We start from the raw sequence: 23896 nt of genomic DNA, 5'->3' as shown, positions 1-23896 counted from the left end.
ATAAAGCTCATCAAAGCATGGCCGGCTGTTGAGTCGACCAGGTTATAAATTTTAGGCAGAGGGTAACTGTCTTTGGGGCACGCCTTGTTTAAGTCTGTGTAGTCTACACACATTCGCCAGGTGCCATTCGGCTTTTTAACAAGCACCACATTTGCAACCCAGTCTGGGAAGTAACATTGCCGAATGAACCCTGCATCAAGTAATTTTTTAACTTCGGCGGCTGCCGCCTGACTTCTTTCTTCGCCATGGTTCCGCTTCTTTTGCCGTACCGGCTTCTTTTTCGGATCCACGGCCAGTTTATGTACCGCCAGATCAGGACTAATGCCTGGCATTTCATGGACTTCGAATGCAAAGATGTCCTTGTATTCTTTCAATAGTTTGTGAAAGTCGTCACCAAGGTCTCTCAGATCAGTCGTCCCAACTTTGACTGTTCGGTCAGGACGTGAGTCGTCTAAGATCAGGTCCGCATGCTCACCAGCCGGCTGAGGGCGGAACTCATCCGACCGCTCCTCTGCCAATGATTGCTATTTTCTTTCTTTTCTTGTGGCCCCTGTCTGGGATGCCTTTCTCTTCTTGCCGCCTGCTTCTTGAACAGGCGCACTCTCCGTGACATTGTCAAGGTCTGTTTTTTCACCGCTTGACCCAGTGGCCATAACAGTGGGCTTGACATCCGAGAGATAGCACTCTCGGGCTATCCTCTGATCTCCCCTTAGGGAGCCGACTGTTCCATCATCCCTCTCAAACTTGAGCAACATAAGAGACGGGATTATAATAGTCTTGGAATTATTCAGGGTTGGTCGACCCAGAATCATGTTGTAGGCCGAGAGTTCTTCTACTACCAGGAACCGGACTACCATGTTTCGTCCTTCCCCTTTTTTGCCCAGGCGGATGGGTAAATCCACTCGTCCCAGTGGGTGGACGACTCCTCCTCCAAACCCTACTAAAGGGTGGGAGGCCGGATGTATGCAATCAGTCTGATATTTTAGTTTCGACAGACATTTGCTACTGATGAGATCTGAGGAGCTTCCGGTATCTATGAGGATTCGGCCAACTCTCTGGTTGGCCACTTTACATTCAATAACGATAGGGTCGTCATGCGGCCCTCTTACCCCTCCTAGATCTTCTTCAGTGATGACAATCTCAGGAAATGAATATTTGGACGGCCGTTCTTGGTGAACGGAATTTACATCTAACCGCCTGATATTGTCTTTGTTGCCCCTAATAGTGGGGCCGCCTCCTGAGAAGCCGCCTGCAATGGTGTAGACGACTGCATCATCTGTATCGGAGCTGTCGGCCTTTTGATTCTTTTTGGCCGACTACTTTTTTGAGGAAGTGTTCCCCGTAGATTTCTTGACATAAGTGTCAAGGTCACCTTGCTCAGCCAGGCGGTCCAGATACCGCATGAGACTGATGCAGTCATTGGTGTGATGACCAACATCATCATGATAAGCACAGAATTTATCTTGGTTCCGGTTGTTTGCAGAACCCTTCATGGGGACCGGCTTCTCAATTGAGATCCGTCCCTTGATTTCCTTTAGGATAAATTGGTTTGTTAAACGCATACTTTGGGGAGTATGGTTTGAATTCTTTTTTCTTTTTCTGGGCCGGCTGTTTAGAGGAATCAGCCGCCCAGACCTCTTTTCTCTTCTCATCTTTGTTTGACGACTGTTTCTGTCGCCCTTATCTTTTGTCGAACCTTTTCCCGTCCGACTGTTTTACCGTACAAAGATCAGTCGCCTGTATATAGGCTTCTGCTTCAATCAAGGCCTCTTGAAGAGTCGCCACCCTCTTTCGAACCAAATCAAATTTGAAGGTAGACCCGTCTTTGAGACCTCTGAAAAAGTCAGTATAGGCTACCTCATCCGGTAACCCTTGAATCTGTATTCTCATCAGGTTAAACCGCCTGATGTAAGAACGAAGCCCCTCCTTCTCGCCCTGCTGAATTGTTCCTAAATCAAGGGTCGTTTTCTTCGCAGGGATGTTCATGGCGAAGTTGGAGGTGAATAAGTAAGCAAGCGTCCTGAAGCTATTTACACAACCAGTCGGCAGGTTGCCGAACCATTGTTGTGCGATTCCTTTGAGAGTCGCTGGGAAACACTTGCACCAAGTGGGATCATCTAACCCTTGAAGGTACATCAGGTTGGTGAATGCCATCAGATGGTCTTCTGGGTTAGTAGTGCCGTCATAGGCGCCTACTAGTACATTTTTCACTTTGGCCGGCTGAGCGGCTTCAGTAATTTCCTTGGAGAAGGCCGACGGCTGTTCACCAAGTCTAAGAAACCGTAGCTGCCAGTCCATAGGTTGGACGTTTTTTGCTGCAGGTCCACCAAACGGAGGTGGCTGCAAAAAATACTGTTGTTGCGGCACAAATGGTAAGTTTGGTACCGCCTGGTCGCTATGAAAGCCGGACTGACAGGAGATGCCGCCTGACTGACTCTCATGATATGACTGAGTATGCCTCATCGAGGCATTTCGCAGACTGTCTTGAAGGTTTGAAGTAGAGGCCGACTTTGACAATCGGTCACTCTTCTTCTGCTCTAGCAGTAGCCGAGCGTCTGTGAATGTTTGTTTCGACCCGTCCGCCTGAATATGACGAACAGGTTTCCTATTTCCTGTAGGAAAACGGAATTTTGTGAAATCAAGGGCAGGTGGCTCCCGCTTCCTAGATTTAGGATGAGGAGTCGCCTCTCGCCCTTGAACTGGCTTCCTCTTCAGTGAAGTGGAGGGTTTCTTAGCCGATTGCTCCTTGACTGGAGCAGGCGGCTTCTTGTTGATCAACTCTTGAATCTCTCCCTTGAAGTTCCTCATGAAGGTCATGAGTTCGTTCCTTGTGATGGGAGCAGACCCATCAGTCGGTTGTTGCCGAACAGGCGGTGCGCCTGCTGGCTCACTTCCAGTTTGAAGATGTTCCCGTTCCCTCCTTTCGGTATGACGGGTACGTCGGGCCCTTAGGGTCCCGTCTGAAGCTGTGTGAGCTTCAACTTCAAATTCACTCTCGGTATCATGGTTCGACTGAACTTGAGGGTCGTCTAGGGGACGCCTCTCTTCAGGAGTCGGTACAGACTTGGATGCCATCTCAGAAGTACTCTCCCCACAGACGGCGCCAAATGTTTCGGGGTTTTCTGATGTCCTGCGGGAGAGTTACAATTCCGAGACTAGAACCGGACGCCTGTACCTGCAAAATAACGGAGACCCCTGGTGGTGGGAGCTCCGCCTCCAACGGTCAAGTTAGTACTTGATTAAGGAGTAATTAATGCGGAAATTAAAGTGATTGGGTCTCTCTAGGTGAGAGTGTTTAATGTAGGTAATCTGCTTTGTTAGCGAGATCAGCCGGTTATTACTGTGTGTAATTAATGTGTTTTTTTCGTAATCCCCCTTAATGAGGATTAAGGGAGGTATTTATAACCTTGGGAAACGTGCCCATCGTAGGTTTAGGTTAACCTAGGGCTGATTGGGCTTCCCTCGGCAGTTGGGCCTGGGTGGCCGGTTTCTCCATTAGGCATGGAGTATGCCACATGTCATGACATAGTAGGTCCAAGGTAGACGAATAAGCGCGTGCCACGTGGCAAGCCCTGACAGTTCCAACTGGGGGACACTTGGCAGGACCTGATTGGCCCACGTGGCGCATTCCGATTGGTGGGAGCAAAATCCCCTAATCAAAGGTCATGGTGACATATAAGAAGTGTGTGCTAAGAATAGTCAGTGAACGTGACATGTTAAGACTCGTGTCATTACCATGTGGCTAGACAATGTAACTAGACTCATGTGTATGCATTAAACTGGATAGGTTGTAATATTTTGGTCATAAAGTTTGATCTGTGACTCTCATTGGGATGCAACCACCGCCAAATTAAACATAAAACTCGGGGCTATAGATCCATAGGTTGTACGACTCGTAGTTCTTCCTAGAACTCCGTCTATGACCAAAACAAGTTGACGTTCGTGCAGTATACGTGAATAAAAATCCGGGTTGACTTAAAGGGACTATGACTCGATTTTAGACATATTTATTAGATCAAATTACTTAATTAATTAATTAATTAATTAATTAAGCAAAGTCCTTTAGTCATTAATTAGTTTAATAAGACTTATTTACAAGCACAAGTCAAACCAAACGGTTAGCTTAGTCACATAATAAGTATGCACAAGTAAGAGATGCACAAGTAGTCAAGTAGTCACAACATGATGCAATGAGTTTGCAACCTAACCATGGCTCTAGTTCACTAAATTTCGGGATATGGATTAGTCAAAGAGGGTCCATGGTTAATTATCCGGATGCACCACGCGGAATCGTTACCTTTTGAAGGGTTGGCGCGAGTGGATGGGACACCGCGAGTTAAAAACTCGCTTCCATGGTTTGGTGAATTTAACATTCTCGGATGTACCCTTTGTTGCACAGAGAGTTCAATCAGGTAGATGGAGCATGAATTCCCTGAGGGTTATGTTTATATGTATAACACATATGGGTTTCAAAAAAGTGAGAAAAACTCAATAATGAAGTAGGATCGAGCAAACAATGCTAAAAACTGGTCAAAATTAGAACACATATTTCTAGCTTGGTATTGGAAGAACTTGGCGCCAGCGAACAGAGACCGGCGCCGCGATTTGGCTCTGGCGCCTGGCGACAGTAGTGTCGCCTGGCGCCAGAGTCAAATCCTCGGTGCTAGACTCTGTTTTCTTACGCTAGTTCCTACATGCCTCAGCAGCTTTCTATGCTCGATAAAATTTTCCAGTTTCGTGCAGCATTATTTCGATCCTAGTTGTGAAAGATATTCCTTAAATTTCCTACGTGTAAAAATCCTATGTTTTTAACTCATTACGGATGGTCTTTTCAATGAGATATTTTTTATGCATATGACAATAATGTTAATCAAAATTACGCAAATGAAATACTTTGAACTTTTTGAATCTCATCCACTCATTCTAAATCATTGCCGAAAAAAAATTTCAGGAATTAAAATAGAAATCCTCCCTAGTGGAGTCCCCAAAAACTGTAGGGAATATTTCAAGCATTATCCCTAGCTTGAACCCCACTGTGATTATACACTAAAGTACGGTGGCGTCCAAAGGAAAGGAAGCTAGAGCAGAAGAGTCGCCAACAAGTTTTAGGAACTTGTAAACCGTTCACAGGGCGAATGTTACACCCCTTAACGATCTAGGAGATCGTCAACACCAATAGGTCTGGAACCATGACTGGTAGTTCGGGGATGAAGGTACAAATCCAACCTAAAAGAGATTGAACCTGCCCTAATAATAGGCCTCTACTTTATTCTGATCTATTCATGTGCGCTTTCTGACTAACATGAAATCAATAAATTTACCCTAAACCTGTTTATCTATGTTGGTTGAATATTAATGCACAAATAAATCTATTATTGGCGATCACTTAAATTATAATCAAATTAACCCTAACAAGATTATTAATTATCTTTTTAAGCGTGATTACAAGTACCAATTCCTTTTAAACATGCATAAAAGGTGTGATCAAGAAATAACAATAAATATAATCAAGCAACATAATAATAAACATAATAATAAAAATAATAATTATGTTAAAGCATAATAATAGCAAGATCCTAGGCATGATACTAACAAGATTAATAACAAACCCTAGCATGTCACTAAGCAATAAAGATCAAAGCTTTAACACTAACATGATACTAACATGAATATTAGGAAGAGAATAAGAAGCATCGCAGGAATCACAATTGTCATATTTGATATTAGAAATTATACTTATTACCCTAAACATGATACTAGGAAAATAAAACGCCGTAACATGACACTAGGAATCATAATAATAACCTAGACATAATTTCTATATCATAATAAAAATGCAAACAATTGATGATTGAAAAAGGGGAGATATGACTTCTATTCATTGAGAAAATCGAGGGCAAAGAATAAGAACAGAATCCGAATTCGAATCGAAATAAAACTCGATGGACAACAGTTTTTGCGGATTTTGTTTTTATTATATCTTTTGATCCGTAAGTCCAAACAAAGCATATAATATGTCGTTGGATAGCTCTCTTAAAGTATACTTTCCAACCCAATTATAATCAAATTAAAATCCTTTTTAGATAAAAATATTTGGCCGAAATAGTAGGACGGTGTCAGTTTTGGATAGAGTTTCATATCTGTAGACACCTAAAAATGTCTCCCCAAAACCAAACCCGATGATGAACAACCTTTCGCCGCCATTATTGGTCAGGTTGAGTATTTAATCTTGGAGTGCTTAAATCTATATTTCCATTTCATTAACCAACCCAACTTCTAGCCCATTTCCCCAAACCATAACTTATTATCCTCTTTTTGTGCCTTTAAACCCAAAATAATTCATTTCATGTCCTTTAAAATCATTCATTTCATGTCCTTTTTTATAAAAACGTTTAATCCAGTTTATTTTGGTCCATAATCTGGGTCATGATTGAATATTTGGATGGGGCTTTAAAATAGTTTTACAACGATATATTATAAGCCCAAATCCGAGTTATAACAAATAAGTTATGGCCAAATATTAAACTTAACCCAAACCGAACCTAAGCCCACCTTACCTATGACTCAATGATCATGTGGAGGGTCCAAATTATTTAATGCCACTCCTAAACCAATTAGGATTAATTGGAAACTTCTATAAGTTTCTAAAAGATCTTAATTATCCTTTTTGAAAAGATAAGATTAAATAATTTGAAATTGAATAAAACTCCTTTTTTTGAAAGTCCTAATTTTATTCGAATTGAAAGACATTCAAAGATAGACATATATAATTTTCGTGCCTCATATTTTTTTATCCAAATTTATATGGTTGGATATCCCTTGAAATTATATTTCCAATGATATATTATAGGCAAAATTGGCCTCAACACTCTGAACTTTGGCTTGGGTGCACTCAACACCCTGAACTAAGAAAAATAGCCAAAACACCATGAAGTATTAGCATGGGTGCACTTAGCACCATACAAGAAATTTTCCGGCCAAAAGTGGCCGGATTCTGGCGACGTTTTTTTTTTTAATAAAAAATGTTTTTTTTAATAAAAATGTTTTTTTAATAAAAAATGTTTTTTTCTTATTATTATTATTATTATTATTATTATTATTATTATTATTATTATTATTATTATTATTATTATTTTTTTTTACGAAAATACCTCGATTTGCGTGTTGTTATATTTTTGACGGAAATTGTGCAGGTAAAGTTTTGGGGTCATTTTTACCCTTAATGGGTCCAAATTTAGCTCAGATTTTGCAAAAAAACAAAAATACCTCGTTTTGCGTGTCGAGAAATATCTAAGTAGCTAAGACACGCAAATCGAGATATTTTTTGACACGTAAAACGAGGTATTTCCATTACTTTTTTGCAAATTCAGAGCTTAATTTGGATCCATTAAGGGTAAAAATGACCCCCGAAACCTTACCCGAACAATTTCCGTCACAAAAAATAACAATACGCAAATCGAGATATTCCTCGACACGCAAAACGAGGTATTTCCATTACTTTTTTGTAAATTCCGAGCTTAATTTGGATCCATAAAGGATAAAAATGACCCCCGAAACCTTACCCGAACAATTTTTGTAAAAAAATATATAACAACACGCAAATCGAGGTATTTTTGTAATAATAATAATAATAACAATAAAAATATTAAATAATAATGATGATGATGATGACGACGATGACGACGACGACGATGATGATGATGATGATGATTATGATGATGATGATCATGATGATGATGATGATAATAATAATAATAATAATAATAATAATAATAATAATAATAATAATAATAATAATAATAATAATAATAATAATAATAATAATAACATATTTTTATTTAAAAAAAGACGTCGCCGGAATCCGGCCACTTTTGGCCGGAAAATTTCTTGTATGGTGCTAAGTGCACCCATGCCAATACTTCAGGGTGTTTTGGCTATTTTTCTTAGTTCAAGGTGCTGAGTGCACCCAAGCCAAAATTCAGAGTGTTGAGGCCAATTTTGCCTATATTATAATATCAATTCCGAGCTATAACGGAAAAGATATGAATAAAATATCAAACTCTATCCAAAACTGACACTGTCTCACTATTTCAGTCATATCTTTCATTCTAAAAATTTTTTTTATCTGATTCTAATTGGGTTACAAAGTAAAATTCAAGTGCTTTCCAATGATATCTTATTTATCTTATTCCGATTTTTGGATCAAAAGATATGATAAAAACAAAAACTGTTGTCTATCGAGTTTTATTCCGATTTAATTTGGATCTTATCTTGTTTTTTCGACCCTTATTTTTTTCTCTATAAATAGAGGTCATATCTCCTTTTTTTCAGGCATCAACAAGATTAATCATCAAATCCTTCTCTCTTCCTCTCTTTTACACCAAAAATCATTATATTCTCTCTCTCCCATATTCTAAGCCTTAAACTTATATTTCTAATTACACCATTCTTTCCTTAAGCACTCCAAGGAGTCCATACTTAACCCGAGGTTCCTTCCTTAAACCAAGGCGTGAGAGGTACAAATAACTGAGGGTTTGGACCAAATCAAATCTATATTTATTTAATTTAATTTTCATTTGCTTTATATTTTTTTATTGAAGTTACTAACAGTTTATTCATGATGTAGCAATTTAAAGGAACGCGCAGAATGTGAGTGATTAATTAATTTAATTACTCTTATTTTATTTTAATATTGCTAGTATCATGATTAGGTTATTTTATATTTGATTTGACTAACTCTATTATTGTTAAATTGCTTCCAATATTAATGTGTGTTCTATTATATTTATTGATCACCATTTTTTATGTTTAAAGGGAATATGTAATTGAAAATCACGCCTAATAAGATAATTTGGACGACCGGTGTAGGTTCCTTTTTAATCTTATTGTTTAATCAAGTGATCACATATTTTATTGAATTATATGTTGCATTAATATTTAACCAATTTAGCTTAATAATAGTTTGGAGCAAATTGAATCTCTGTTTGCCTGCCTTTGAGATCGCAGGAATGCTTTTCACTATGAGAATCGAGTAGAAGCCAATACGGGCGAATGTGACTCCATGACTCACTTTTTACCATCATCCCCGATACTCCTTTTGTGGTTTTGAACCATATGGAGTTAGTAATCTAATGGATTATGAATGGGGTGTAACCTTCATGGGTCAATCGTTGTTGCCTATTGTTGTCCCTTAATCGTGGTTGCCTTTTATGATCCGTGAACGGTTTACAAGTTCCTTAAAAACTTGTTGGCAGCTCCCTAATTTCCTTGTCCCTAATCGTATTATGTCGATTCCCACTTCTTATGAGTGCCAAGCATATTCACACATGCATTAACATAGGCGCACTTCGAACGACGCCTACAATATCTCATTCATATCTTATTCGTTATAGCTCGAAATTAATATTTTAATATATCATTGGAAAGATAATTTCAAGATCTATCCAACCATATAAAATTTGGATAAAGATTATGTGGCACAAAAATAAAATCTGACTGTCTTTGAACATCTTTAAATTCGATCTCTAGATAAAGAGCTTTTCTAGATATGTTCACACATCTCTGAACAAAGATCTTTGACGATCTTCCTCAACTAGGGGATACCGCCTGAAGACTCCTACGCTTGTAACTGCCTCCAGTTTCCGGTGTGATAGTCTTCTACAAGCCATAGAATACTATCGAAGATTGCTTCGCCTGAAACGATGCTCTACCGCTTGTGACCATCTTACGCAAGCCAGGGAACATGATCGAAGATTGCTCCGCCTGAAGCCATCAACAGTTGTTGCGATACTTTGGGTGATGACAATCCTCTTTTCTTTGGGAATAGTTACCAACACAACTCTTGTATGATGTATGACAATCTTATTTAGGGAAAGTTGTCAATGCTTCGTAACAATCCATCCTTGGAAATGTTGCCACGATGAAGCGACAATCCGTATCTCGGAAAATTTGCCAAAATCTAATTTTGGGAAAAGTTGTCAATGCTTCGTAACAATCTGTCATAAGAACTTTGCTACGATCGACAATCCACATCTTGGAATTTAACTCTTGAAAGCAATCCAGCTTGGAAATTCGCCAAAAAAGAGTCGATCGACAATCCACTTTGGGAAAATTTGCCAGTTACTTAAATGAATGACAATCCATGTTGAGGAACTTTTGCTGAGTTTTATGATAAATAGAGACCTACGAAAATCCTTTCGGAAATTTTTCCATAGGGAACAGGGTGTATGACAATCCAATCTCGGAAAACTTGTCAACGATGACAATCTGAACTTGGAAAAAATTGCCAAACAGAGAAGGAGCACGACAATCTACACTTGGAAACTTTTCCAGAGATGACAATCCAATTTTGGAAAATTTGTCGTTGAAAAAGATGCACGACAATCCATATTCGGATATATTGTCCGTTGGGATGACAATCCAATCTTGGAAAAATTATCGTATAAGTGCTTGTTTTTGAACCGATGTCTTGGTGCTTATAATGAGCCAAAGCTTAGCCGCTTAAGCTAAGTGAGACGATTGTCGTCAGGTCAATCACTTACTGCGATTATAATCGAGCCGACTACAAATCATGTGAATTTTCTTATTGGGGCTAACCAGCGTACCAATGAACCCGATCAATTAATATGACCGCCATCAGGCCGATCGACAATCAAATATGATTGCAATCAAGTTGACTCTAATTGATTTGCTAAGTTTTTGCGTCCTTTTGCTTCAAACCTTTTGTAAAGCTGACTCGTTCGTCTGGGACTTAGTGTACCTGCATTTACATTTTGGACTATAGGACCTTGCTCATGTAATTAGGGTTGACCTAAGACTTAGTGTTGCTTAACTCTTTGACTTGACACGACTCTAGGTATAAACTTGAATTAATGATGACTCACTTCGTGTGACTCGTGTGTGCATAGAGTTGACTCAATGTGATAACACGACATGACTCAATGTGTACATGACTCGTGTGTGCATTGTAATGTGATCGTGCGACTCGAAAATGCAAAAAGAAAAAAATTTCCGTCATTTTTGTGGAGGGTACCAACTTTCTCCCGAAAAAGAAAGACGCGAAAAAAGAAAGAAGTGAAGTTTTTTTTAAGTGCATGTTGAATGAGCTTAATCTATTAACGTTGTCTCTCACAGTACAAGGATTTTAACATCTTAAACTATCTTAGTTGACTCGATAACGAAAGTATTTAGGTAACTTAAGCGCGGAGGCTAAGTATGACAGGCTCAAGTCGTATCACCCAATCAAAAGTAATTCCTAAATCCTCTAACTAATGCAGATAGGGAAGTATGGTCGAATCCACATGGAAACTAAACTACGGAGAGTAAAAGTAAAGAATAAGAATAGAGAAAATCAATGAATAAAAGACCTAGGGCATAGGTTCACCAATAAACAATATTCTAAGGTAAAACATAACAATCAATCATCAATGTATCAATTAATCATATCATAAAGGGCTTTCGCTACGTATTACAATCACAGAATTAATTTACCGGTATTAAATCTCATCTCTCGAATCTCGACTTAACCATTTATAAATTAACCTGCCTATTGAAACTAGACCTAAACATTAATTCTCATCTCTTAAATCTCGAATCAATATTGTCAAACTCATGCATAAAAGATCAGGCCTAATCTAGTCACAGAGCATTAAATCAATCAATAGGAAATTAATCTAGCATTGATAATCAACAACAATAAATTATCCCTTCATATTATTCATGGATCCCCACAAACCCTAGAAAGAAAACTACTCACACATAATTAAATCTAAACTAATCAAATCAATAAAATAAGACATGATCCGAAGGAATAAAATAAATAACTGAGATTAAGAGAAAAGAAATCGTTACCAAAGTTATCGGAATTAAAAGTTGAGTAAAGAACAAAGTATAAAGTGTAGAGAGTAAAAATAAGCTAAGTAGAGAGAGAAAGTCTAAGAGAAGAAGTAAGAAAGAGTAAAAAGAGATACTAAGCTTGCTTAACGAAATCGTACTTATATAAAGCAAGTAATCCTAAACTATAACAAACTTAAACGACGCTTAAAATCTCCTAATGTTGACACGCGCCCGATCGGGCGAGGCACCGCCCGATCGAGCCCGCCTTTTTGCTATCAAGTGCATCTCTCACGCCCTGCCGGGCGCGACTTCGAGCGCCAACTGCTGCTACAATTACTCCGCCCCGCCCGGTCGAGCGCGCTTTTGGGCTCGAGCTCTCTTGGTCGGGCGGCACTCTTGGGCTACAATGGACTCCTCGTTTGGGCTCGTAATTTCGGCCCTAACCAAATATCCTCCTTGGGTCTTGAATACTCGGTTCAATTGCCTCGCAATCTCAAATGCTAAGCCCTTAATCACTTGTTCAATGGCTGTAACCGGCCCTGGGCTATAAAAACTGGTTGTGCTCCTCCAATGCTTGTAGATACTCCATAAAATCCCAGGAAAATGCTCCGAAAGTGCAATTTCCTACAAAACTCAACCAAAACTACGAAAACACTAGAAAACGCCAGTTAGTAATAAAAGTTGCTCTAAAGAGCCAAAAACACTACTAATTATAACCAAGGGACGGGGGTAAAATACTATATAAATTAGACACATTAAATTCCCCCAAGCTAAACTTTTGCTTGTCCCTAAGCATAGATCTCATCAATGAATAAATAGATATGCTTCTTCCTAAAAAGTAAAAATCAAGCACAAACAATTCAAGGTAAATCTAATAAACATGCATCAACATCAACCAATCTCATCCATCTAATTACTCTTCCTCCCTAACAATTAACAAATAGAGCAAACTACAAGAGCATATAGAATTCAAGACTAGTGCTCACACACTCAACTCTCATTTATGTGGCGAGTAAAAGATGTACTCGATCGCTCTCAAACCAACCCCTTTAATGTGAACAATGCCCTCCCAAACTCACAACTCTCGTGTGTTTAAAAAGACAAGCACTCAACCTACTAGTCGACTCGAAATATGTCAAATCATAACTTGCATTGATAAACAACACTTTCACATCCATACAACTCTATGCACAAAGGTCGGAAGGTCTTTAAAGCTTGTAATATAAGGCTAGGGTAAAGGGTAGGAAATATTTGGGAAAATGTGAGAGAAAAGCAATGCTTAAGGGAGCAAATCCTAATAAAACAAAGGTCAAAAATAAATGATGACCAATCATCTCCAACATACTCAACTCCAACAAAAGTTAACCAAATACAACTCCAACATAAACAACAATCCCAACACTTACAAATTTCACTCATAAAGGTATAATAATGCAACACTTGAGCGGATAACAAACTTTAATTATTCAAACTTGATTTTTTCATTGAAACTCAATTTTTTTTCTTTCTTTTGATCAACCTTCACTTAAAACACTTGAACTTTTTTCATTGAAGTTCACTTATTTTTTCACTTTTTTTTTCTTGAACTTCTTTTTTTTCATATGATCATACTTTATTTTTTCAAGAAAATTCAACTTTCAAACTCATCAAAAAAAAACTATGATCAAGAACAAAATAACTTCTCAAAACCCACCCAAATTGTGCAAATAATAAGCAGACTACAAACTCCCTCGCCTCACTACTAATAGCTCCCCCAAGCCAAGCTTGGGACTAGTAACCGATGGGGCAAATATGGCTTGTAATGTGGCTAATAAACAACAAAAAGTCAAGGAAACAACATAGGTAGCAAGAAGGGGACAAATGTATCTAAAATCATCTGAAGGCTACATAAAAGAACAAATGCCTTCGTCCTCCTCAATGTGCATAATAATGAGTCATATAAACATTACTTATAGTTGCAAACCAATACTCAAATTCATTGACATACCAGGAACTATCACACAATTCCTAACCAAATCAACTAGTCAACACTATATTCACAAGCAGTTGGACAAAATTGACGCATGTTAGGTCATCTAAGCAATCAAACTCCATATCATGATCAACAAATCCATAGTGCTTATCATCATATACCAAGAAACAAAACAATTTTTTCCAATTATGGGGCACAGGGAAGCATGATTTACAATTCATTGGAACATATTTTTGGATTTTTTTTTTTTATTTTTCAATTTTTTTGTATTTTTCATACAAGAAAGAAATAAAACTAACCTAGAAAGCAATAAATCTAATCTAAGAAAATACACCAAACACAAAAGAAAAGAAAAGAAGAAAGATACCAAATCCAAAATCTCCCCCAAGCTAGAATCAGACAATGTCCTCATTAGCTCGAGAACTAGCCCATCATGGCTAATCCTCATCATCCACATCCATCGAGGCGAACCCTCCTCCTCCGCTGCCACCTGCACCACCTGCACTAGAAGAGCTACCACCAAAATAGTTAGCGTGAAAACTCCCCCATGCGGTCCCCCAAAAGGAATGTCCTGGCCGTACCCATGGAAGGTAGAATAGTCAGTATAAATACCATGGGCAGTGGGATCCCTATCGTATCCCTGGGGTAGAGCCTGAAACCAGTCAGGGTAGATGGCATCGTCGGGAATGTTGCTCCGACGAGCATAATCATCATACATAGGGTAAAGGGCTCTACCCTGCTGGTTCCTCTCAAGGTACCCTAATCTATGGTCAATGGATCCTACCATCCTCCTAAGGTCAATGTGGGAATGCTCAATACGACCTAAAGCCTGACCTATACTCTGGAGGTCCCAAACTGGGTCAGAGTCACCCGGAATCTCATCTGGAAACACATCTTGAAACTTTTCTACAACAGGAATACCTTCTTCACCTTTCTTTTCCTCACTTTCAACCTCTTGAACACTACACAAAAACAAAGGACAACCCTTCTTAACCAGCTTTTGTAGTTGCATTGCAGACACGAATCTCAACCCTGAGCTTTTCCCTTCCTTTTTATACACCACTTTGGTCTTACTTGGGCTAGTCAAGGTTACCTTTTTAGACGCACAATCAATTTTTGCTTCATACTTTCCCAACCAATCCATTCCCATAATCACATCAAAGTCATTCAAGTCAAACTCGATCAAATCGGCTAGAAACTCTATCCTAGAGATGGAAATAGGCACACTCAAAAACAAACTTGAACAACTCCTTACTTCCTCAGACGGAATAGACACATCTAGAGAAACCAACTCAGGATTCTCTAAACTGAGATTCCCAACTACTTTCTTAGAAATAAAAGAATGTGACGCCCCTGAATCAAACAAGACTTTCACAGGAAAAGAACTTATAAAGAAAACACCAATTACCACATCATTAGAAGACTCAGCCTGACGGATATTCATCACGAACACACGACCCTTTGGGGCACTTCCCGCACCGCTACTGTTTCTAGCCTTGGTTGTAGGTCCACTAGGCTGAGGTGGTTTACTAGGTGCACTAGACTCTTTCACCTTCCTAGAATTAACATCAGCTTCCTTCTTGAAACACTCATACTCACGGTGTCCCAACTTCTGACAGTAACGACAAGTTACTGGGTTTCCCTCACAGTCCTTCCCTGGGTGGTCTTTCTCACACCGCTTGCATAAATACCTCCTTTTGGGTTTCTCACCCCTTTGGTTCCCATTCCCCTTATGGTTGGACGAATAACCTCCATTCCCCTTCCCATAGTTTCCCTTGTTATCCCTACTGTCTCCAAAATTCCCTTGGTAATTCCCATTGGTCTTGTGCCTCAACTTCCTTCTTGAAACACTCATACTCACGGTGTCCCAACTTCTGACAGTAACGACAAGTTACCGGGTTTCCCTCACAGTCCTTCCCTAAGAGTTCTTTCTGACACCGCTTGCAAAAATACCTCCTCTTAGGTTTCTCACCCCTTTGGTTCCCATTCCCCTTATGGTTGGATGACTGGCCTCCATTCCCCTTCCCAAAGTTTCCCTTGTTGTCCCTCCTGTCTCCAGAATTCCCTTGGTAATTCCCATTAGGCTTGTGCCTCTTTTCACCCCCGTGAAAAGAGTCCGGGTTCTTCCTTTTCTCTCCTACCGGCTCCATCTACCTCTCCTTAATTCCGTATAGATGGGATGCACGGCCATAGACTTCATCTAAGGTCTCAAAAGTCACTCCCCCTAGCTTCCCTTGGAGGGTCAAGGTTAGGCCTTGCTCAAATCTCTAAGCTTTGATGGTTTCAGTAGGGACTACTTCTGGGGAAAACCTCATCAACTCAATAAACTTGTTATAGTATTCACTGATTGACATGTTTCCCATTCTCAGGTTGGTAAACTCCATGCACTTCTGCTTTCTAAGGTAGAAAGGGTAAAACTTTTCTCTCAAAGCTTCCTTAAACTCATCCCACCCAAAGCTTGGTCTTTTCAGCAACTCATCCTTTCTTTGGACCCACCATAAGTCAGCTTCCTCCCTCAAGTAGCAAACCCCATTGTCCACCCTCAGGTCACTTGGGCAATTAATAGCATCAAACATCTTGTCAAACTCCCTAATCCAGTTTTCAAGGCTGGCTGGGTCCTCCCATCCTAAGTAAACAGGTGGTTTAGCTGCAACTACTCTCTTAAAGACTTCACTATAAGCATCAAGCTTGGGATTTCGATTTTCCCTTTTCACCACTTTCGTGATGTTCTCAATAATATGGGTTAACTGCTTAAGGACCTTTCCAACTTTGGAACCAGTGCGCTTACTCCTTAATTGATCCCTCATTCTTGGAGACATACTTCCTGTCCTGGGTTTAATTACCACACTTTGAGAATTAAGACAAGTTTTATCATATAAGCATTTAATTCACTTAACAACATATAGAAATTTCAAATAATTCATTTTATTTCATTAATAATTGATGAAAATACAACTTTGTCACTTAGGACAATTATTGAAACATGAAACAAAAACATAGTTCAAAAATCAATCAATCAAATAATAATATGAGCATAACCATCTTCAATAGGATCATAATCCGGATCATCACTTCTATTACTTGGTTCGGCTATGAGAGTTGGGTTATAACCACTATAGCTTAGAATAAGGCCTGATGACCTTGACCCAGATTTACTTATATTTTTGTCGGGGCCAGGAGTGTTACTTGGGATTTTTGTTGGGCTTAAATCCCCACGAGGTTGGCTTGAAGAAGCTTTGGGGTTTTGGGGTGTTTCTTTTGCAGTTTGAGAACGAGTTCTGGGCCATTTTGCAACATGGAAATGAGATTTTAGGCTAGGTTGTTTGGAAGATTCATAGCTTGGAGTTTGGCTAAGAGAACGGTAATGCTTGCTCCTACCAAGAGGTGGTATGGACTCATCACTAGATTCCACATACTCATGTCGCTTCTTTGGGTATGAAAAAGTTACTTTGGCATTTAAGAAGTACATTTGGTCATTAGGTCCAAAGGTTCAATCTTTTGGGATCGTGGGAATCTTCACATCTTTCCTACTAGGTTCATACTTGCGCTCCACATAGTGCAAGTCCCTCTTAAGGCTAGACATGGTTGCCAACCATTTCCCTTCATGATGATGCTTCTCATTCCACATTCCGTCTTCCTTGATCAAATCCCCATATTTGTCAAAGAGAGGTTGGTATTTCTTAATCCTAGGTAAATGGGCCAAAGCCAAAAGGACCATCCAAGGTTGTTGGGTCAAAACTTCCTCACCATCCTTCTAATAAAGGGTCAAGGCCAAAGTAAAAATTCCAGTCATGACCTCACTAACTGAGACTCCACTAACTTTTAAGTAATGAATGTCAAAATATAGATGTCTTATTTGATCTATCTTTTCCATCTGTTTCACACACACATGCAAAATAATTAATTAAATGCCAAATCACACAAACAATCCAATTCAAAATCCATTTGCAATAAGCAATTCATAACTCAATAAACCAAGTATAACTCAAAATCACCCAACCATGGGTAATACTCCAAAATTTCGGACCCCCCTATACTCACTTCAAGGTGTTTTAACACCAACTTTAATGCACACATAATCGCATAATCAAGTTTTAAATAATTTCAATTCTTTTTATTTTCAAAAATAATAAATATGTACTTGAATCAAGATTAAAGGACGGTCGAGCCCGCATCTCCCAGGAAAGTTACCTACGACGTTGAGGCGAGTCTTTCCTAGACAGAGAGTCGTACCCATTATAGGCCTCCGTAGAGAACTCAAGAATCCTTTTCTCCTTCATCTTTCCGCAAATAGGAAAATAGTTTTTTAAGTTAAATAAGGCTTTTGACTCACACACAAATGCGAAACTCTATCTACCCTATATGTCCTCTTAAGTCTACCTACAATTTTAATTACTATTCCAATTTTAATCTTTTTAGGACCTTGAAAACTGATACCACTTTGTAACACCCCCAAATCTCCCTCTACGGAAATACCAGCATAATACGTATAATTAAACCGTAGAGATAGACTTAGGCGTATTACCGCCGTGTGATTATGTAAGGCTACTCAACTTACTATACAAAATAATACATTGCAGCGGAAACTTCAAAACTCTTCTTATTAATAATAACTATAAATAGAAATCAATGTCATGAGTACTCAAATTAAATACAAAGACCAAGATTCCTAAATTAGTGAAACCAAATCCCAGGACTCCATGCATCACTTTATTCACTTCACCTGAAATAACACTGCTTACAATTACGGTAAACAGGGCGAACCAAAACAAATAAGAAGTACGGGTTAGCAAAATATGCTAAGTACGGTAAGTGCAAGATAATTAAACTCAATTTATTTGCAAAAATGCTTTAAAACCAGTTCCAATAATCAATCCAAATATTCCAATCTCAATAATCAATAAAACCAATGCCAATTATTTTAAAACCAATTCCTCATATTATAAAAACCAATTCCTCATAATAAACCAATGAAAGAAATTAAACCAATTCCTCTCCCAAGTGTGCACACCCCCCAAGCTAGTCTCTTCATGTTACAAGGCTATTCTTGAGGAAAGACCCGGTTATACAAAGTCCAAGGCCTTATCAATAAACCAAATCCGCATAGTGGGATTACTAACATGCTTATAAAGCATTAATAATAATAATAATTCAATGATTCAATAAATCCTCTTTTAAATCCAATAATTCAACCTTTAATGAAAACAATCCAAACTCCTTTATAATAAATTCAACATTGCTTTTAAAATCAATGCCTTTTTAAACATGAATAATAAATTAATTAATCAAAACATGTTATTAAAATCTCCAATTTAATTATTAAAACCAATCTTTTAAGCATACTTTTATTACATAAACCATAATTTAATTCAAGCAACATAAATCATTCAAACATGTTCATTCAAATCGATCACTTTCAACGTATCCAGCCACCTAACATACCTTGATCCTTGCTTAGCCAAAAATCACTTCAAAAGAACTCTCAAGTAGCTTGATCAAGAACACCCTCAGAGATTTGTTGGTTGGATCTGGACTTGTCTTACTTTTGTCTCTTACTCTATTCTTATTAATGGTTTTCCTGCCCCTCCCTTTGAAGCTAAGAAAGGGTTAAGACAAGGTGACCCTATGTCTCCCTTTCTCTTTGCTATTGGTATGGAATACCTCTCCAGATGCCTTGATGAGCTTAGGTTAACTCCTGATTTTAACTTTCACCCTAGATGTAAAAAGTAAAACCTAACTCACATGATGTTTGCTGATTATTTACTGATGTTTTCTAGAGCTGGTAGTGTTTCTGTTAAGCTTCTCTTCCAAGCCTTCTCGAAATTTTCGGGTGCTTTCAGGCTTTCTGCTAATCTTGATAAAAGTGAGGTCTATTTTGGAGGGGTCTCTGCTGATATTCAGAAAGAGTTGAGGGAGCTTCTTGGTGTTTCTCAAGGTACCATTCCTTTTAGGTATCTTGGGGTCCCTCTCTCTTCCAAGAAGCTTACTATTGCTCAATGTAGGCCTTTGGTGGAGAAGGTCACTGCTAGAATCCAAGGGTGGATGGCTAAACACTTGTCCTATGCTGGGAGGCTTCAATTGGTGAAGAGTGTGTTGTTTGGTATTCAGACTTATTGGGCTCAAATTTTTATTTTACCGAAGAAAATTCTGAAAGAGATTGAGGCTAGGTTCAGGTGTTTTCTTTGGACTGGATCCTCTGCCTCTGCTAAGAAATCTTTGGTTGCTTGGAATAATGTCTGTCTTCCTAAATTCCGTGGTGGCTGGAACTTGCTTTCTCTTCCCGAGTGGAATAAAGCAGCTGTCACTAAGTTACTTTGGGATATTACTCACAAGGCTGATAATCTTTGGGTTAAGTGGGTCCATATCTACTACTTCAAGTATAAAGATTGTTGGACCACCCCTACCCCTGCTAGATGCTCTTGGTTCTTGAAGAAGATTTTGAGTTGTAAAGATGTTGTGAATGATCAAGGGGGATGGGATGGTTTCATACAAGGTAACAAGTTGAAAATCAAGAAGCTTTATGCTGCTATTAGGCCTCAAGTGCCTAAAGTTCCTTGGAAGAGAGTTATTTGCCAAAACTTAGCAACTCCTAAGAGTGTGTTTATCTTGTGGGTAGCTTTGTGGAATAGGCTTGTCACTAAGGATAGGTTGCTTCAAAGGCACATTTCTTGTGATCCAAAGTGTTTCTTGTGTCTGAATAGCAATGAAAGTGTTCAACATTTATTTTTTGATTGTGAATTCTCTAGGAAGGTTTGGAGCAAGGTGTTGGGTATCTTACGGATTTCCAAGCCTGTTCAGCAGTTTAGTGATGAGGTTGATTGGATGAAGAAAATCTGCAGAAGTTCCAGGTTGAAAAACAAAGTGATCCAGGTGGCCTTCACTGAAACAGTTTATGGTATTTGGATACAAAGGAATGTAGTTCTCTTTACTGGTTGTTGCAAATCTGTTGATGCTCTAGTTAGGGATATTGTCTTTCATTCAGTTTGTAGAATCTTGGCAGGAAGCAAATATTTGATCGTTTAGGAGCTTGTTTCTGGCTTCTAGTGTTTGCGTTCAGGTTTCTTTTCTTGGGGTTTTTTTGTTTTCTCTGTCTTGTTTTCTTGCTGTTATGTATCCCAGTTGCTTCTGCTGTCTTTGCTGTTTCTTCCTGCCTGCTATCTGCTCTACTGTTTCCTGCATACTGATGTCTTCTTGCTGTGCACTGCTGTCTGTATTGCTGTGCACTGGTCTGTGCTGCTGTGCACTGCTATGCATTGCTGGCTGCACTGCTGTCTGCTGCTTGCTGCACTGCTGTATGCTGACTGTTATGCTCTGCTGTCTGCTGACTGGCTGCCTGCTTTTTGCTGACTGTCTGTCTGCTGACTGTCTGCCTGCTTTATGCTCTGTTGTCTACTGCTTGTTGTTGTCTGCACTGCTGCCTTTCTGCCCTGCTGGTCTGCATGCTGGATGTATGTCTACACTGCTGTCTGCACTGCTATCTACTGCTTGTTGTTGGGGTTTGCTACACTGCTGTTCTGATGGTGCCAGGTTGTTGTTTTGTGCTGCTGTTTAGCAGAAGGGGGTTTGGTTTGCTGCTGGTTGCTGTTGGCCTCACCCTAGTGCTTTGCTGCTGCCTGTTTTTGTTTTTGTTGGTTTTACTGGTCAGTTTGCAGGCATGTCTGCTTCTGATTGTTGTTTTTGGTGATTTTTGAGTGTATGGCTTTGTTGTTTATTGCTTGTGTTGTTGTCTGGTCCTGGTTTCCAGAACCCATCCAAGAAGGTGGCTGGAAATCTGAGTCCGGTTGTTCTAGGCCCTTCCTAGAAGGTGGCTAGGTTTGGATCTAGAACTGGTTTTGGGGTTGGCCTGTTTTTTCAGGTCTTGTGGTGTTCTGGTGGTAGTTATAACTTAGCTTTTGTAAGTTGTAACTTTCTCTCTTTGGTAATCAAATCTTATTTTCCAAAAAAAAAAAAAAAAAAAAAAAAAAAAAAAAAAAAAAACCCTACAAATAGATATAACCTTAATTAATATAAGGCTATCAAATAATCACAAACAATATAATTAAACCCTCCCAACTATATGTACATGTACCTTTTAAATTAATTCAACATAAACATCATTAAAATCTGATTTTATATAATTAAAACTACTCATAATAATTTTATATTAATCTCCCATAATAATAATAATAATTGAATATGAGAAAAGGAGAAGAAGTGTAAGAAACCAAGGAGAAAGAAGAATTGGATTTGCGTTGGAAAAAGGAGGCAGAACTTGCAGAGGCTATAACACCTTCGTTATAACTCTGAATTGGGTAATTCTTGAGCCTAACCTCAAGTATTTTTTGAGAGGAACAATTTTTTGTGAAACATCAATACCCCAAAACTGACCAGAAGTTCCCGACAATTGGCCTCAAAGATAAACGGGATAATTTATGTAAAATTGAGGAGAAGAAAGGAAGAGAATTGGTGTGAAGAATGTGAGAGGTTTGAAGGGGAATTTATAGGCTAGTATGATCATGAATTATGGTAGGAAAATGTAGGAAGAATTATGGTAAGTAGGGTTTAAGGGATTACTTGGAGAAGTGAGTAAAGATTTAAGGAAAGTTTTAATATTGAAGAGATTGTGTATAATTGAATATGGAAGGTATGTATGTCATGAAAAATATTAAGGAAATTGGAATTACTTTGGGAATAATTAAGAAGAATGAATGGCAAGTAAATATAATGATTGGATATTAAAAAGATGGAGAATTAGAATTAAGAAAAAGTAGATTTTAAGGAGATAATTAAAAATACAAATTACCAAAATATTTTTCCCAAAATCTACATGGGATGGCCGAAATTTTTTAGCTTTCCTAATCTCATATTTTCGGCCCTCCTATTTAGTATTTAGGAAATTATTTTGCTAGATTTAAGGAATTAAAAATAATTCTGTATATAATATTTATTGTAATAAATAATTAAATAATAAAATACCAAATATTCACCAAATAATTTAACTAATAAAATCAGATTTTCTCATAGGAAAATCCAAAATATATTAGTCAAATAAATGAGATTTTCGGACTTATTAAAATAATAATAAAATATAGCTTTTGCCTTAATTAAAATATCCAAAATATATAAATAATCCGGTTTTTAAAATAAAATAAATGGATAATAAATCTTATCCAAAATAATAATTTATTTTTAAAATACTTTTGGCGCCAAAATTCAAATATCATTTTGGCTCCAAGATTTTAATAGTAAGTTAAATTACTAAAATACCCTTTTTAGATAATAATAATTGATTAATTAATTAGGAAAATACGTATGAAAATACGGGGTATTACATGATCCCTCTTCGATCGATGGTTGCTTCAAATTGTCACTAGATTTAGCAATTGCAACTCGATCTAGCGGAACACTTACTGTAGGCTCAATTTCCACAACTTGCTTGTTTATTTCCACCTTCTCATCTTCAAAGCCGAGACCGACAGTGTAGAGGGCTCTTTCTATTGCATCAACTTCCCTTTTCCATTTGTCTATTTCATCTGTAGAGGGTGCAACACAAGACACCGCCTCCAAGGGATCTTTTACAATAGCTTGGGGCTTGTTAGAATAATTATGAACCACATTAACACTAAAACACTTCTCCTGTGTCATGGGGCTTTTAAGGGTATTATTCAGATTAAAAGTAATTTTATCGTCCCCGACTGATAGCGTCAATTTTCCACATCTCACATCTATAATTGCTCCTGTAGTTTTAAGGAATGGTCTACCCAAAATAATTGGGGTTTGCATATCCTCAGTCATATCAAGAACAACAAAATCAACATGTATATAAAATTTACCTACTCTAACAGGAACATCCTCTAAAACACCTAAGGGGTATTTAAAAGAACGGTTGGCCATTTGTAGAGTAATATTAGTAGCTTTTAATTTACCCATATTTAGCTTGGAACACACAGACAATGGCATAACACTAACGCTAGCACCCAAATCACATAATGCATTATCAATCATTAGATTGCCAATATGACAAGGGATAGAAAAACTACCCGGATCTTTCAGTTTAGGTAGAGATTTATTTTGAAGTACGACACTACATTCGGTAGTTAAAGCTACTAT

General features: G+C 38.2%; 2 protein-coding genes across 2 annotated transcripts; one reads left to right on the top strand and one right to left on the bottom strand.

The window, feature by feature from the left end:
* Nucleotides 1–16074: 16074 nt before the first annotated feature.
* On the bottom strand, nt 16075–16614 carry LOC110684928. Its single transcript, XM_021861369.1, has one exon. The coding sequence runs from the start codon at nt 16612–16614 to the stop codon at nt 16075–16077; it is 540 nt and encodes a 179-aa protein (XP_021717061.1).
* Nucleotides 16615–20915: 4301 nt separating this feature from the next.
* On the top strand, nt 20916–21359 carry LOC110684927 (keratin-associated protein 4-7-like). The gene has a single exon (XM_021861368.1). It carries the CDS (start codon nt 20916–20918, stop codon nt 21357–21359), a length of 444 nt encoding a protein of 147 aa, XP_021717060.1.
* The last annotated feature ends 2537 nt before the right edge of the window (nt 21360–23896 follow it).

Source organism: Chenopodium quinoa, unplaced genomic scaffold (genome assembly GCF_001683475.1).
Source record: "Chenopodium quinoa cultivar QQ74 unplaced genomic scaffold, ASM168347v1, whole genome shotgun sequence".
Lineage (NCBI taxonomy): Eukaryota > Viridiplantae > Streptophyta > Magnoliopsida > Caryophyllales > Amaranthaceae > Chenopodium > Chenopodium quinoa.
Note: the sequence above shows the minus strand (reverse complement) of the source record. Positions and strands in the feature narration are given on the sequence as shown.